This window comes from Mauremys reevesii, linkage group 16 (genome assembly GCF_016161935.1).
Source record: "Mauremys reevesii isolate NIE-2019 linkage group 16, ASM1616193v1, whole genome shotgun sequence".
Taxonomy (NCBI): Eukaryota; Metazoa; Chordata; order Testudines; family Geoemydidae; genus Mauremys; species Mauremys reevesii.
This window is the reverse complement of record NC_052638.1, coordinates 8,459,346-8,476,278: the sequence shown is the minus strand read 5'-3', so window position 1 is coordinate 8,476,278 and position 16,933 is coordinate 8,459,346. Positions and strand designations below refer to the sequence as shown.

The following is a 16,933-nucleotide window of genomic DNA, read 5'->3' as shown; positions in this document are numbered from 1 at the left end:
AACACAGGAACTGCAGAACTGACCCATGATCCATCTAGTCTGGTATCCCGTCTCCAGCAGTGGCCAGCAGTAAGCAGTTATGGAATAACCTGCCCTTAGGGGAATTTCTTCCTGACCCCCTTGAGTTAGAACTTGGTTGGTGCCATGAAGCATGAAGGTTTAGATTCCTTCCAAAACACCTAGTCATTTTAATCCTTACTATGACAACTCTGGAGGTTCTCATTATCCATATAAATGTCCACTCCTTTTGTTTTAACCCTGATAAACAATTGGCCGTGGTGATGTCTTGTGACATGGGGTTCCACAAACCAGCTGTGCCTTGGTGAAAAAGTATTTCCTCTGAGCCATTTCTGATGTGCTGTCCTTCAGTTGGATAAGTCTGTGTTGAGGGCGGGGGCAGGGTGTACACTGTGGGGACTTTTTAAATCTAAATAAATAGCAGAGCAGCAGAAGTATCTCCAAGGCCTTTTTTTTGTCTTTGTTTTGTTTTTTAAGCTCACACTGTGTTTTGGGGCTTGGAGAGATAACGTGTGAAATGGAGACGCAAGCACTCTCTCTAGCTGGCGTTGTTTTGGTTGGCAGCGGGAATGGCATGTAGGACGAAGACAGCAGGAGGAGGAGATTTACTGAAATAAGACAGAAATGCCCACGAAGGGTGGAGAGGAAGGAGTGATTTCACGTTGGACCATTCACTGGAGCTCTCCCTGCCGGGGGCTTTGGACTGCATTCAGCCAGCCAGCCAGAGGGGAGCATCCAGCCGGAGCAACCCAGCTCGTCCCATTGCATCCTGTTGACAACCGCATGGCTGTATGTCTCTGGTTACTTACTAAGATTTGTCAAACTCTCCCGCTGTGTGTGTGAAACTCTCCCCTTCCCCCGTTCCCCACCCTCCTCCGCTTTCCTCTTAGTGTTTGTATTGATTAGTTGCACTGATGCAGCACCTAGGGGCCTCCGTCAGGGATTAGGACCCGACTGTGCTAGGCGCTGCACCAGGGGTTAAAGATGGGACTTAGTGGAGAGCACGGGGCTCCCCTCTTCTCCCTGGTGTGGCAAAGGGGGGCTCCCCACAGCTCCCCCTCCTCTTTCCAGCTCCTTTAATCACTGCCCTGGACAAATGTTTAACACGGTTCCTTCTGCATTTAAAGCCTGGTCTGCTGCAGCGACCACAGAGGGACAGAAGAAGCCCAACCTCCTGCTCATCAGGAGCAACCCCAGTCTGACCCCTTTCCATCTCCCAAACGCTCCCACGGTGCCCAGCCTCCAGCCCCTCCCTTCTTCACGTCCCCCCTCCAGCCCACCCTCCCTCCCCTGGGGGCACAGTCCGAAAAATGGCCTGATTTTCTGTCCTCAAAACACGCTTCATGTGATCTGGGTGGGAGCAGCCCCCGGTCACCTCATCGGGCCCCACTCAGACCCCTGCTCTGCTGAGGGCGATGCAGCACGAGCGCTGGGCTTTTCTGGTTTTGCTTTCCTCTGACGGACAGATGGCCTCCCCCCCCAATTCAGCCCTCCCAAGTATAACAACTCCACTGGAGCCTCATGCCAGGCAGGAGTTTGTCCCAGTGTGTCAGCAACATCCTCCTTTCGCTTCCCCAAAGCTCCCGGGTCCTCTCCTGCCTTTGCTGAATGCTCCCTGCCTTCGGCTGATTCCCGGCGGGGCCTGGGCCCTACCTTTCCATGCCCTGCCTGGCCCCTGCCCTCCCGGGCATGCCGCTGCTCCCGTCGCTGGGACGCCCCTTCCCTGGGGGTCCCCCTGCGCTGCCCCATAGTGCCCCCCTGGGTTTGCCCCGGCCTGCACTCAGCCATACACATCCTCGCTCACACAGGCGCACGGCTGTTCTCCATCTCTCAGGTGTATCTGCGGAGCAATCGCCTCGGAGACAGGCAGCCCAGTGCCTCTCACCACCCACCCCTCTGCAAACAGCCTCACCAGCTTCTCCTGTTGGGCTCCCTCGCCATGGCAACCGCCTTCCATGGGCCGAGGCTTCTGGGAGCTGTAGTTTCTTGGGCAGGAATCGTTCCTTGTGCAGAGAATGAGGCCGGGACTGGCAGTTTAAGCCAGGCCAGTTTCCTTGCTGTGTAACTTGTGGAGGTTTTGAAAATGGAAAGCTCTTTTAAAATCCAGGCGCACATTATCAAAGGTCGGGCCAATTTGCACTGACTGAGCCTGTGCTAAACCCAGCCTTTGGCAATTTTGGCCCTAATGTTTGTTTTCTATCATTGATGCATTTGTTCGCCTTTTGCATTTCACTTGGATTGAGCAATTAGTCCAGTCAATGTCACCCTTTGCCTCTAGTCAGTTTTACTGTCAGGATTCCTTCCTGCACTGGCAACATCCTACAGTATTTGGATTTGGGTTTCCAGCCAAACTAACATCTGTTAGCACTGATATTTTAATATGAATAAATCAAATTTACTGGAGAGGGTTCAGAGACGAGCCATGAGAATGATTAAAGGAATAGAAAACTTGCCTTACAGTGATAGACCAAGGAGCTCAATCTGATTTAAAAAAGTGAAGGTTAAGAGGTGACTTCTTTTTCAGTCTGTAAGTGCCTACATGGGGAACAAATATTTAATAATGGGCTCTTCAGTCTAGCAGAGAAAGGTCTAACATGATCCAATGCCTGCAATTTGTAGCTAGACAAATTCAGGCTAGAAATAAGGAGTACATTTTTTAACAGTGAGAGTAATTAACCATTGGAGCAATTTACCAAGGTTTGGCAATTTTTAAATCAGGATTGGATGTTTTTCTAAAAGCTCTGCTCTAGGGATTATCTGGGGGAAGTTCTCTGGCCTGTGTTATACAGGAGGTCAGACTAGATGGTCACGTGGTCCCTTCTGGCCTTGGAATCTCTGGATCTATGAAAAATATTTCTGTTAATATTAATTTGGCAAAAACTTGGATTCTTTTTTGCAAAATGTAAGGCCCCAACTCTAGCAAATGCTTATTCAGATCTGTAACTTTACTCACATGAGTAGTCTCGCTGAAGTCAGTTAAAGGTAAGGGTGTTTGCACGGCAGGACAAGGGTCTTGGTCCTTTAACTCCAGCTGTAGAGGTTCATGCTTTTAGCTATTGGAGCTCAGTGTTCAGTTCCTAACAGTACTCAAGATGATGCCAGTTACACATAGGATCCCTGAATGTAAAAATCATGAGACTGGCTAAAAAAAATAAATCATATTTTTAATAGTAATACATGTTGGGCTTTTTTTCTTTGCTTTCTATTTTCTGAACCTTTAAGGTTCACTCATGTCATGTGTTCAAGCTTTTCATCACAACCCTGAGGACTAGAACGATAATGAAAGCTGGGTGTAGCTGCCATATATGTGCACAGTTAGTAAATATGGTTTGCAATCCAACTGTGTCTGTCTGTGTGGGGTCTTCATATTCTTATTGTTATGTAAAGAGCAGCCCCCTCCAAAAGTAACTAGTTGTATTAAAAAGGATTTGGGGGTGCAGGGGGGGAGGGAGGAATGCAAAAACTTCTCTTAATTAGTGAGCTATCAGAGCTGTGAGTTGTGTCAGTGCTTATGACGAGTGGCCTAATAGGAAAGCTGGTGTTTTGTGAGTCCTTTCCACCACTGCAGCAATTACAGGAGGCTAAATTGGCACTGATGCAATCACTGGGGAAGTGTGAGGGGTGGAGGAGAATCAGCTGTTGAAAGATGATATAAAGAGTACAGCACGGCCAAGGCACAGGGAAGTGTAGACAGCTGTGGGGGTGTAAGGGTATGCAGCTCTGGTGATGGTGAGTAGAGAAAAGCTCATGAAATCTCAACTTTAAACAGGGGCTGCAGGGCTCTGTTTGTGATGGCTGGAGTTGTGGATTTCTCTTCCTAGATTGTAACTTACAAGCAGGCAGCACTGTCTTTCTCTTGTCTCCTGGAAGCAATTGGTAGGGCTTCTGAAATGTCTTCTTGTGTAGCCATGTTCTCCCTTCAGATAAAGGGTCCTGATTCCTCAGTCTCCTGCTCCTTGTCAAGTCCATTAACCTTTAGGCAAAGTGAGTGCAAAATGCAATCACACCAGAACTGTAGCATTTGATACCTACTTTGCTGAGGTATAAATGGCTACATGAGGTGCAAGGCAGTGGGGGAATCAGATCCAAGAAGTGCAGCTGTTTACTGCTTGCTCTTTTAGCCTCTCTAGAGGTTGGCCTACCTCAGTGCTGTAGGAGTCATGTGCTAACAGCTCTTCTAGACAGTATGTCACCCATAGATCTCCTAGAGCTCTAGTAATGATTCCCCATTTCCCAGATGGGGAAAGTGAGGCACAGAAGTCAAGTGACTTGTCCAAAGTCTCCTCCTAAGTCAGTGGCAGAGATGCCAGTAGAAACGACTTCTCCAGATTTTTAGCCTTGTGCAGACATTAACAACACGAGGGCAAAACAGGTGTAAAATGCTGCTGAGTCAGGATGGGGACTTCGTATACCTGCATTGCCCCGATGTTAATGACTGGGGGGCAATGGAGTCAGACTGGAGCTCTATCCACTAGCCTGCACTGCCTCCTAGCACACTGGCCAATGAGATGGCTCCTTCTGTGTCTGACTGTTACAGTAGATGGCTGGGAGTGTAAGATCTGGGGAGCAGAAGGCGGCCTTGACCTCCTTGTCCTTTATCTGTTTGTTTGTGATGTAAATGTACGTTCCCTTCAAAGCCACATTCTTTCTTTAGCTGTGTAAAAGGATCCAGGGGAAGATGCTCTTCTGCTTGTAACTTACCATTTTATTTATAGCTCCTCTCTAAAGTGGAAAGTGAACTTCCTGAGGAGGAACAACTCTTTCCTTCCTCTTCTGTTTGCACGGGGGCCTCTACTGTGTGATTTCATGGCCAGTGCTCAGCTGTTACTACTGGCCTGTAGTCACTTGCCTGGGTTTATTTTTGTCTGCGTATCCTCTAAGTTGGGGACCCTGATACCTCACCCCAGTGAAGTGGTCCTATTGGCTAAGCTGCTTTAATGCAGGACAAAATCTGGCCCTGCACGTTGTAGGCTGGCTGATGCGGAAGGTTTTGCTGCTCAGACTCTTCAGGTCTTTGGTGACAGGCAAAATAATGACAGCAAACACATCTGGGTACAGAGGAGACCAGGAGATCCCAAATTAGAGTTAGTAGCCCTGATAGTCAGGGTAACAGACTCCTTCAAAAACCCAGGAAAGCAATTTTTGCTTGCTGTGGAAAGCGGAGTATTCTGAGTGCGTGAACTTCAAAGTCAATATTGTCTCTGCCGTCTAGACTGGTTAAACATCTCAGCACGTCCTACTGCTACAGGAAGACTCTTACATGGCTGTGTATGTTTCTAGAGGCTACAGATGAGCATGTTAGAAATCAAAATAAGCTAGAGCAGGGGTCAGCAACCTTTCAGAAGTGCTGTGCCGAGTCTTCATTTATTCACTCTAATTTAAAGTTTCGCGTGCCGGTAATACATTTTAACGTTTTTAGAAGGTCTCTTTCTAGAAGTCTATAATATATAATTAAACTATTGTTGTATATAAAGTAAATAAGGTTTTTAAAATATTTAAGAAGCTTCATTTAAAATTAAATTAAAATGCAGAGCCCCCTGGACCGGTGGCCAGGACCTGGGCAGAGTGAGTGCCACTGAAAATCAGCTCGTGTGCTGCCTTCGGCACGCGTGCCATAGGTTGCCTACCCCTGAGCTAGAGTCTGTTTGCTTTTCAGGAAGTGACTGTGACATGCCTGCTGCTGATCTCTGCTCTCTGGCTGCCTGGCGGTGAGAGCTACAATAGTGAGTCTCTTTATTTACTGGGCTGTGGGATGAGGATGAATAGTGAGGACAAGAAGGGTAAAATCCTGTACCTGAGGACGTGTTCAAGCTACTTATCCAGAGTAGGATTAGCACTGGTCACTTCTCCCAAGAGCAGAAGGAATTTGGGTGGCTGGGGCGTGTGTGTAAGAACACACACACACACCCCACACACAACAGCTAAGGACGCTAAAGCTTTGGGGCCAGAAGTGGGATCTTTCCACCTTCTTGTCAGCAGGAAGCTTTTTACCTGCCAAGCCAGAGATGAAGGTTCTGCATCTCCTGTACCAGTTGAGGGCAGCCACTCATCACACTGAGATTTGGATGCTAATGACCTCAGCTCGAACAAGGGGAAGTGCAGACTCTTGAATGTTTCCTCTTGGCAGGCACTGAAGAAGCATTGTCTTTCAGATGTAGTGTCCCAAGGCAGTTCAGCCATTAGTATAAAGGTTCTCTTGGGATCTAAGCAGTGACTTTAAATAAGCGCAACTCATCCCGTGTTAAACAAGGGTTCCCCTCATGGCTGAGCAGAGCACTGACTCAGACCTAGACAGGCTAACTGTAGCTTGCTCCACTGTAGCCGGTTATTCACGATGCACTTAAACATACCCACATCCCTCTGCTGTAGCTGATCTGAAGGAGCCCCGGGGCCAAATGGAAGAGGCTGCCCTCCGTCCCAAGAGAAGCCCGAGATTCTGCTTTCCGAACCCGTGTAAGCACCAGGGAGTCTGCCGGGTAGTTGAGGAGAAACCAAACTGCACCTGCAAGGCTGGCTTCACTGGGACATTCTGTCAAGGTAGGACGGGGGCTACGCTGGGCATGGCTGGGGTGCACGTGTCAATTCTAGCAGTAGTGAGCGCTACTCAAGCCACTCAGAAAGCATGAGAGAGGGACTTTTGCTTTTGCACTCCGGTGAGTGCCTTTATAAGCTGATATGAGGAAAGGATTTGCTGAACTAGGAACAACTTCATGGGATGGCGTAGGAGTCAGCTGATCGCTCGTGCAAAAAAGGAGTGGGCCTGTGATGTGACTTGTGTGTACGCTTGCACAATGAGTGGGGTGGGTGGACTCCTTCCTTTTCGGGGGAGCAGTGGGGGTCTGGACATAGGGAGGAAGTGTAGCTCTCTAACCCTTTCCATGCTACCCTGGTCTGTGGATCAGACGACCCAGCACTTGCCAGGGGTGCATGGAACTGCTCTGGTTGCAGAGATGAAACATCTGTCAGTCAAGCTAGGACAGCTCCTGCTGGCCATGGCCCAGTCCAAGGCTTTCTTGGCGAACAAAACTGAGCAAACAGAGAGGATTTGCTAGCTCTTTGCTTGCCTGCTCTCTGGAGTCATTTTGGTTGTGATCAGACTTGTGGATGGCGACCGTCACAGTGGAGATCTGGCCTTGAGAAATGTGAAGCCCTGCACTTGGGGAAAGGAAACCACTGGCCCTCCTCCCCTCCCTTCTTGTAACTAAGCAGCTCCAGCCTGAGGCACTGCATTAGTTAACTTTCCTTTCATCTTAAACCTGTCCTCATGTTTCATGCAAGGGACACTTCTGCTGTGGGATGGGGAGACTGCGATGCCTCTGAGACTCTCTGTAATTCCAGGGGCCTTGCAATAGGAGGAAGCACCAGAACCACTGTCTAGTAGCATCCCACAGCTTCCCTTGGTCACTAATGGACTCTGGCATAGCAAAGTCAAGTGTCCCTTGAGAAAAGTGACCAAAAAAATGTTGCTTTAGACTAAGGTCTGAAGCAGAAGCACTTCAGCCTCATCGGGCTTGCCAGGGTGATCGTGCTGTAGTGTAATGACTGCACTGACATCCGTCACAGGGATTAAATGTAGCACCTCTGGGTCTAAAAGTGTGAGCCCTCTGCTGTCCTGAGTCAAAGGCCACACCCCTTAGTTTGGAGGCAGAGCAGTAGACTTGGAAACATCTTGGTGTCTAACCACTAGAGAGAGACAAGCTCCCACTGGATTCATGTGGGTTCTCAATCTCTTCCACCCAGCATCCTTTGCAGGCCTCTGAAAAATCATTCTTGGCCAGCAGTGAAGTGAAGGACACTCTCATTATACCAGTGCTGGGTCACACCATAGCTGACATAGGGCTCCTTCAGGCCTCTTCCTTATGGCTATTGCAGATCGCTTTTTCCCCAGATGTGGTGCTCAAGCTGCAGTGTGAGGAAGATCACATGAAGATGATGGTGAGAAAGGAAGTGTTTGAAGTATTAAAAATCCCCTTGGCGCGGGTCCACTTGAAGAACGGTGCTTGCAAGGTCTCTGAAAAGACGGAAGATGGAGCAATCTTCTTTGCAGCCATTCTCACGGGCGAGAACCATACCCTGTGTGGGTCAGTGATTCAGGTAAGGGCTCCATGGGGTGTATCTGATTAGGAGGGGGAAGCCATTCTGAGACAAGACACAGTGGTGAAGGGGTTCTGGGTGTTTCTGCTTTTCCTGTTTTATCTCTGCCTTGTAGCATTAGTACCTAACTCCTAGCTCTAAATGGATGTCTTCTCAAGAAAGCTGGTACGGTGGCTAGTCATAGTCAATGATTCTTTCTGGACCTCCACTGAGTTGTTAGTAGGGGCTTGAGGGGGCAGTGCTTGGCTACTTCAGCCGAGTATGGGAGTCTTGAGTTTCTATTTCCCAACGGAGAATACCTGTTTTTCCAGCAGCTATTGTATGTATTAAGATGGAATAAATGGGCTAAAGGTGTTAACATAACCCAGTCACAATCCAACCGTCAATAGTATTAACCAAGGTCTGGGAATTGGTAGGCAGAGTCCTCCGCCTGCTTAGCATCATGGCAAACACGCTAGACAATTCATGTCACAGGTTATTAAAGAGACTTTTATTGGACCGAATTCTGTTGGCGAGAGTGACAAGCTTTCAAGTTAGAGAGAGAGTTTCTTCAGACCTGTGTAGGTCAAAAGCTTCTCTCACCAATAGAATTTCTTCCAACAGAAGGTATTACCGCACTGGCGTAGTGTCTCTAATGTCCTGGGACCAGCATGGCTACAGCAGCACTGCAAATGCCAAAGATTAGAACTTTTTATTGATTGAAATATACAAAAGAAAAGACTCAAAACAAGTTAAAGAGCATTAAAATGGAAATTGTTTTGCACAAAGTCCCTTTTCGGAGGCAGAATATAGGTTAAAGCCTCTTATGGAGTCGACCAGCCCTTGGTGGGGAAGAAAGTTTAATTCTATTCAGTTCTGAATCGGGAATGATAGTCCCTTTCCTGCTTTAGACCAGACCAGACCCCCCCCTTCATTATTTTGTCCACCAATTAGGCCTAATTTCCAACACACCAATTTTGGTTAATTTCTAATCCTCTACTCTTTACTAGGTATTAATCTGAATGGTCCTTGAATGGTATCGGCAGATGCTTTCTGTTTAAATTAAATCCGACTGTCTCCTTCTCACATCTTCTCTTAAACAGTTTCATGTAACAAATCCATTGACTATTCATCAACCTTTCCCCACTAGTCGTCAGTTAGGTTAAGGATTAAAGTAGGCCTGCTAGGCCCCGATTATTGTGATCACTGCCAACTTTCCGTGTCCTAGCAGGACTGTGTCCTGTTCTGGTGGCTGGACTGTAGAACAAGAGCCTTCCTTTTGCCAGCTAATGGAGATCTTCCTCAATCTCAAGATCTAGGAGGCTCTTTCTGGAGTCCAAGGGCCTGGGTTCTGTACCCTGCCACACATGGGGTGTGGATTAGCTGAAGGTCTGTGGGCAACATCTAGATCTGTTTTGGTGCAACATGCCAAGCCATATCTAGTACCGTACAGACGTACCACTACCAATTTGCTACATACTGTGCTGTCTTAATACAGAGATCACCCTTCATGGGAAACAGATGACTTGTCCTGGGCCATTTCATGGCTCAGATCTCAAGAGGCACAAAAAAAATAAAGGCTGAATTAGAGACCTGCCTCTTCAGATGAGCACCCAAAAATTCCAGGTGAAATCAGTGGGTGCTTGGGTGCTTCCAGCTGGACTCCAGAACAAGAGGCCTGTTTGTGCGCACAAGCTGATGGCTGTGGGCTTTGGGTGGGAGCCTCAAGGAACAGGAAGGGCCTTCTGGCTGCTGCCCTCCTATGCTACCTGACCTACAGCCAGCTCTGACTGGGTCCCTGACCACCTTGCTGCAGGCAGGATGGGGTGAACCAGGCTGAGTGCGGAGACATGTTCCTGGCATGAAGACAGGACTTAAATACGCTTTCTGGCCCGTGTCAGCAAAACAGGTCACACGTGTCTTACGCCAACGTGATAGAGTCCGACATGGAGGCCACGGGCGTGATCTCCAGAAGCAGCCTTGTGCAAGTGCATTTCTCCTGCATCTACTCCTATGAGCGGGTGGTCCAGCTGCCCTTCTCCCTTACTGCCATCGACACGTGAGTTGCTGCTCTTCCTCTCTCCTCTGGACGGGCATTTCCCTCCTAGCCTAAATGCTCGTTGGCTGCCACCCTGCAGCCCTCAGGGGGCTGAGTTTTGCTGGTGAAGCTGGCTGGTTAAGGCCTGATCCCCAGTGGTGCTGAACCCCTCACAATTCCAGCTGAAGCCGAGAGGAGCAGTGGGCGTGTGGCACCTCTAGAAATAGGTCTCTCATGTTTACAAGCCATTAAAGGATGTAAAGCAGCTGGAAAAATAGCTCCTGTCGATGAGATGATTTGCAGGCCACCAGGAGGTGCTGGTGAGCTTTGAGAGCTATGTCACATTACGATCCTTTGCCCTCACTTTGCACGGAAGTGGCCCTAAATGCCTGGCTTGGACTGGCTGGGAGCAGCCTTCCTGCCCCATGCTGCACTGGACAGCTTGCCTTAAGGGTCCGGTGCTTTCAGTAGCACATGTTGCAGGGAAATGAGATGTTCCCGGAGGTGTGTGTCATCCGATTCCTGCCCGACCACTGCAAATAAACTGTGTAAGGGGGAGGACGGTTATCCCATCAGACTCCCTGCTGCTTGGTGTGTGTCAGGGAGAGAGCCTCCTGGGAGACGTCTTGGGTGCATTCTTCTCAGACGTCGCTGTTCGATACCCCAGTGGGGCAGCCTGGATGGGAGCTGCTCTCTCCAGGGGTCCCTTGTGCAGAAGAGCCACTGAGGCAGCTCTTTCTGTTCTCACAGGGCAGGTAGCAAACTGTGCATGACTTGCTAAAGGTTGGCGATGGTGCCCTGGCTGTAAGGAGGACAACAGATGGGCTTCCCTGTGGGCAGGAGCTGGTGGCCCATGGGGACCTGTCTGCAAGTGCCAGCAATTGGATGCTTGGTGGCCTCCTCCATCCTGCCTTTTTCTGACTCTGGGCCTGGTCTCCCTGATCTCCTCCTAGGCTGGTGAAGTTCGTGGTCAAAGAGGGGGAGTTCAATGTGACTATGGCCTTGTACGAGACCTCGGCTTACCTGCAGCCCTACCGGCAGCAGCCCCCGGCCCTCCCGCTGTCGGAGTTCCTCTACATCCTGCTGCAGCTGGAAGGCCAGAGCCAGGTGCGGTACTTCCTGCTGAGCGTCGAGGACTGTTGGGCCACCCCGTCAGCAGATCCCAGCCATGACGTGCAGCACCAGCTCATTGTGAAGGGGTAAGAGCGGCAGGTTTCGCGCTCTCCCCAGGTTCCTCGCCAGGGGGAAAAGCCATGTGCTTTACTGGCCCTGATGCTAGGTAACTCTGGGAGGGGAGGAGTCCAGGTCCAGGTTGCCATGACCACTCCACGGGAGCGACAAGCTGTCAAGTCTTGACATGGCTCCTGTGGTCATAGCCAGCCAGTGAAGACTTTAATTGCCTGGCAGAGAAAATGAACATGGCCACTAACCATGTGGCATGTGGAGCTTAGTGCAAAAACTCCCCTTTTCCTCCCACACCTCATCTTTAAATCAGCCGGCTTCTCTCCTGAGCATGTCCCATCTTTCATATCTGTGGGAGAAAGTGCTCGCTCCTGCAATCTCTTCCCCCATCCCAGCACCGATGGGTGGTAGGTCCACTGACTGGCAGTAATCGTGCCCCCCCCCAGTCATGGACCAGGACTCTGTTGTGGCAGGTGCGGTACAAACACCACTGCAAAGTCTGGCAGCGATGGCTGCTTTCTTGGTCGTAAAAGGCAGCCTGAACCCGGCAGAGCTTCTAGCCTGTTACTCTGAGATGTAGCTTAATGTCCCAGAGGAGGATGCGGGAAATTAAGACTCCCAAAAAAGGATGAGTTTCTGGTCACATTCACAACCTGACCAGCTTCTGGAATGGAGCTACCTCTCCACAGAGCATCCGGAATATAAATAAGCCCATTGCTGAGTTCTCTTGCATGGATAAGGAGAGTGAAGCAGTGGAACGGGTTACCCAGGGAGGTCGTAGAATCTCCTAAAAAAACCTCCAGTGATGAACAGGTTGGACAGACACCTGTTGGGGTGGTCTAGGTTTACTTGGTCCTGTCTCAGTACAGGGGGCTGGACTGGATAATCGTCCGAGGTCCCTTCCAGCCCTATGTTTTTATGAGGGAGTCAATGACTGAGGTGCATGTTACTGTCCCATGCAGCTTGTGAGCCAGCACATGCTCTAGCAACACTGTAGTTAAAACTATGGGGCACAGGCCTGCAGGGGACATGAACAGAAGTTGGGTACAGGGAAAAGTGACCCAATTAAAGCAATTTGAGCTGTGGCCACGCAAACCACTAATAGAACTGCGGAGAGCCCCACAATGCCATGATGATGCATAACCCCCAGGCACCGATGCAGCATCCGGATACACCAGCCTTTCATCCGAGGCAGCATGGCCAGAGCACTGGACTGCGACTTAGGAGACCTGGATTCAATTCCCAGCTCTGCCAATGACCTGCTGGGTGACCTTGGCAAGTCACTACCCCGCTCTGTGCCTCAGTTTCCCCCACTGTAAAATAGTATCCTTTTCTCTGACCTGCTTTGTAAAGTGCTTTGAGATCTACTGATCTACATAGGGGTTTTCACCTCCTTGGCTGTTGGGAGGAAGAGAATCTTTCCTTGCTGCTCTGAGGTGGGACTGGGCATAGACTGTTCCTTTCCTCCCCGAACTATGGGCAGGAAGTGACTTGGCAATGAAACTCCCAGGTAGAACAAGGAGCACCCTGCCCCCGAGAGATGCACAGAGACACAGGCAACTGCTGCTCTGAAAGAAACATCACTTTGGTTGCTTCATGGATGCTCTGTAAAGGGAAAGCGGTTTCCCTGCAGAGTTCAGATAAGGAATTAACCCAGACATCACAGCTGGTCAGAATTCGGCATTGTGAAAAACCTGAAACTGTTCTTGGTTACAAATTTAAAAAGAGATTCTTCTGGGGGAAGACGTGCAAGTCTTACTGTTTCTCTTTTCCCCTGATCCTTCCAGGGGGTGGGGAAGGGGAGGAAAATGGGCAGGGGTGGGAGGGAAGAGAAACCAGGGCTAACATTTTTTTTATTTGAAAACAAATCTGCATTTTTGTCCAAAGCCATTTTCCATCAATGCTAGCATCCTTCCTCCCCCTAAAAATCCCTGGCCTTTACCCAAGACTGCATCTGGCAGTTACATTGACCCTCACTGTGTAAAGCCAGACATCTCGAGCGCAAAGCCTTCTCCACTGATAGACCAGGCACTGCACTGGGACTGCTGGCATCTCAGGGTGTAAAACTCCCCAGGCTGACTTGGTTCTTGGACTCCCCTCCCCTCCCGCACTGCAGGTGTCCCCGTGATGAGACCGTGACGTACATCAATGCCATCGGAAACAGCACCGTGGCAAAGTTCAGCTTCCAGATGTTCCAATTCATCAACTACTCGGAGGTGTTCCTGCACTGCCGAGTCCGCCTGTGCCTCCCCGATGGCCCCGAACCCTGTGCAAAGGTGAGGTTCCCTCTGCCCCCCGCACTGCGAGCGGGACTTGTTGGAGACCCTTCTCCTCTGAGCTGCCTTTGCTGCGGCCGAGGGCTGTGCTCTGACCCTGCACTGGATTCAGCTAACCGCTGGCTAGAGGCCTCTCCCTGTGGAATTGTCACTTAACAATAAGGATCCATTGGACCCGCTCTCTTTAAGACTTGCCTCCCTTGTGGGGCCTGTAAATGAGATGGTCACTTCTGCAGCATGACAATGTGAGGCCCCATTAAGGGCCCTTATCACTGTTGGTCTGTTGTTTATCTGCATTATACTACAGTGCCTAGCAGCTCTAGTCACAGGCCGTGCTAGGCAAGGTACAAACACAGACCAAAGAGACTGGCCCTGCCCCCAAAGAGCTGACAGTCTGCGCTGGGCTTCAGATTTGCCCCAGTTCTTTCAGCAGCTCTCTGGCTCTCCTTGCCTCCGGAAAGAACAGAGCACAACGTTGCTTGCTCTTAAGGGGCAGCTGCCCAGTGATGGAGGGCCTCTTCTCCCTTCCCTCAGAGCTCCAGGATTGCATCATGGAGGGCGGTTACTTTACCCTCCCCTTTAATGATAGCTGGGTCCATCCAGTTCATTGGTCTGCCTGGCTGCTGGATAAATGAACTGAAAACCTCTCCTGTAGCTTGTAGAAGGTTCCTGGGCCCATGCAAGTGGAGGCTTTTCACTGCCAGTAAGTTGGGATTGATATTCAGAGGAAGGGCTCTTCCTACACGGCACAGGAGAAGAAAAAGCAAGAGTCCCATCCTGCCCCAGGCCCTAGCTTTCCTCCCTCTGTTCCGCTCACAGCAATGTCCCAGGAAGTCGAAGAGCAAGAGGGCACTGGAGGAGGACTACAAGAAGATTGTCTCTTATGGACCCATCCATCTCCTCGCCTCTCCCCTTTCTGGCGCACGGAATGCTGAGTCGGGGACAAAACTGCAGGACCTCTGGGGTACGTATGTCCCGTCCTGGATAACTGTACAAAGCCAGTTGAGTAGGAACAGTCCAGTCACACTTGACCCTGTTACATATAGCCATTAATGGAGGCTGCTAAGATCTCTCCCCTGCAATGTGGCAGTTTGTGGTCTTTCAGACTCGCATCAATTCTCCTATGTTGTGTTCTGCAGGACTAGAAGTCTCAGTAGGGTATGTCCAGACTACCTGCCGTATCGGCGGATAGCGATCGATTTATCGGGGATTGATATATCGCGTTTCGACAAGATGCAATATATCAATCCCCAAACGCACTCCCCGTCAACTCCGGAACTCCATCGGAGCGAGTGGCGGTAGCGGAGTCGACGGGGGAGCTGTGGCCGTCGATCCTGCGCCGTGAGGACGGGAAGTAAGTCGGAATAAGGTACGTTGACTTCAGCTACGGTATTCCCGTAGCTGAAGTTGCGTATCTTAAATCGACACCCCCACCAGCGTTGATCAGGCTGTAGAATGTGTATAGAGCCTAGTCTGCCCCACCAAATCTGCCTCCTCTTAGGCCAGATGTCTGCCATGGCAGAGAGTCACTTGGAAGACCAGAGAATGACTTGGAGGAGGGGAGCTGATGGCAGGAAGCCTATAGAATCCAGAGAGGGGGAGTGATTAAGGGCCAGGTTTTTCAAGAGCTTGGTGCTCCGCATGCTGAGTGCTTTTGAAAATTGGTGGGTGTTGGGCTCTCCAGAGAATCTGCCCCTAAATGTCATGAGTGAGGGACTGATTAAGATCAGGGCTTCATATTTTCAGTGTTAACTGACCAATGCCGATACAACATCCAGATCCAAAAAACAAAATCGGTGTTTATCCAATAAAATGCTGGAAGTGGTGATTTGTACCTAAAGAGCTTGTCTACATGGAGCAGTAACGCAGACTACAGGGATGTGACTTCTAAAGCACAGTGTTGTGCATGGATTGGTCTGTGTAGACCCTGCTGAGTGTTCTGTAACATTTGAAGCTGTCCTAAATTAATGTGCTCTGGCGAACATTACAAAGATTACACTCCTAGTCATCTAAGTATTGTGTGTGTAAACAAAATGCCTTGAAAACTCCCAATTTTGGGAGCCATCTACCTAAAGCTCAAATGGCTAAAAATAAGCCCCACTTCAGAGACAGCCCTGAAGTACACAGGTCTTATGGGTCGCGTGTGTCTTCCCTGCAATGCAGTGTCATACTTACAGGTGCAGAGAGCAGCAGCCATGATAGCTCTTGCATGCCACGAGAAGTGACCCCACCTTCCCAGGCCACCTGCAGTGGCAGGCTCCCTACTAAGGAACACAAGGAAGAACCAGTAATGTAACTGCTTTCTTTTTTAGGCCCACAGCTGTGGATTCCTGGTGCCCTGGTAACGCTGATCATAGCTGGCCTCTTTGTTCTGGTTGCTATAGCTAAAGCCATGAAGAAATGAGTGATGCCAAGAGAGCACAATTCCTAAATAAACCTGCCACTTGCAAAGAGAAGGCGTCTGTCTGCTTCTTTAAACAGACTTCTCTGGAAGAACAGGCTGCTTCTTTGGAGGAAGGAAGCTGGTATAATGCTCTAAAGCTCAAGTGGTTCAACCACTTGAGTCTCTCGGCTGCTATGTTCTCTTGTGCCTATAGCTGCTGACATGGAGCTGACTTTCCTGGCATATCCCACAACATTCAAGCCCCCATGCACAAGCGCTGTGCTGGATTTACAAAGCTGAGCCACTCATCTATGGAAACAAGGGTGGTGACAGGTGCTGGAGCCGTCAACTAGGAAACAGGATATTAGGGGATACTTGCAAAGGGCAGTGAGGTGCTCTGAGCCCATTACAGCTGTAATGATGGTGGTTCTGGCAGGACCCAACTGAGTGCCAATTCAGGACAAATTGCTTAAAGCAGGGCAGTTACAGCCCAAGGCTGGGGTTTCTACACCTATAAAGGCAAACCAAACCAGCCAAACAGAGAAGACTTTAATTTACCCCACTGGCTAACCATAAGTCACGCAAGCAATTCCCTTAGACACTCCAGCATCACCACCAGTGCCACTCATTATGGGGACAAATGGTTATGACAACCAACACCCCAGTAAAAGGAAAAAGGTTCTCTCGATTGCAGAGGACCAAGTCCCAGACCCAGGTCAATATACAAATCAGATCTTTCCCACAAATCATGCTGTTGCTAATCCTTTAGAATCTAAAGGTTTGCTCATAAAAGGAAAGATATAGATGAGAATTAGAATTGGTTAAATGGAATTAATTACATACAGTAATGGCAAAGTTCTTGGTTCAGGTGTGTAGCAGTGATGAAATAAACGAAATTCAAATCACGTCTCTGGAGTACATCCACAGCTGGGATGGATCATCAGTCCTTGGTGTAGAGCTTCC

At 49.5% G+C, this 16,933-nt stretch overlaps 2 protein-coding genes across 7 annotated transcripts in view; one reads left to right on the top strand and one right to left on the bottom strand.

Moving 5' to 3' along the window:
* Nucleotides 1–2,014, bottom strand: part of DRC7 (dynein regulatory complex subunit 7) — a 30,699-nt gene extending 28,685 nt beyond the window's left edge. Inside the window, exon 1 of one of the 3 annotated variants that reach the window (XM_039503002.1) lies at nt 1,931–2,014. The gene's annotated coding sequence lies outside the window, so the exon portion shown is untranslated. Of the gene's footprint in view, nt 1–1,822 lie in introns of all 3 variants that reach the window. The other 2 variants (XM_039503001.1, XM_039503000.1) reach the window with 2 other exon arrangements.
* LOC120384366 (uromodulin-like) lies at nt 496–16,043 on the top strand. Of its 4 annotated transcripts, none has more exons than XM_039503032.1 (9): nt 496–807; nt 5,675–5,741; nt 6,388–6,555; nt 7,907–8,112; nt 9,993–10,150; nt 11,083–11,328; nt 13,428–13,587; nt 14,407–14,551; nt 15,900–16,043. In XM_039503032.1, the coding sequence occupies exons 1-9, from the start codon at nt 643–645 to the stop codon at nt 15,989–15,991; spliced, it is 1,407 nt and encodes a 468-aa protein (XP_039358966.1). In that variant the 5' UTR covers nt 496–642; the 3' UTR covers nt 15,992–16,043. The 4 variants fall into 4 exon arrangements, with proteins under 4 accessions (XP_039358966.1, XP_039358969.1, XP_039358967.1 ...); XM_039503035.1 differs by having other exon boundaries at nt 526–807; nt 7,891–8,112; XM_039503033.1 differs by lacking the exon at nt 496–807 and adding an exon at nt 3,632–3,747.
* Nucleotides 16,044–16,933: the final 890 nt, after the last annotated feature.

Bases quoted from the DNA above. Each gene is read 5' to 3' on its own strand.
- LOC120384366 (XM_039503032.1), top strand. From the start codon at position 643: ATGCCCACGAAGGGTGGAGAGGAAGGAGTGATTTCACGTTGGACCATT. The intron at 13,588-14,406 runs GTGAGGTTCCCT...TTCCGCTCACAG, and splicing joins GCCCCGAACCCTGTGCAAAG to CAATGTCCCAGGAAGTCGAA. The intron at 14,552-15,899 runs GTACGTATGTCC...TTTCTTTTTTAG, and splicing joins AAAACTGCAGGACCTCTGGG to GCCCACAGCTGTGGATTCCT.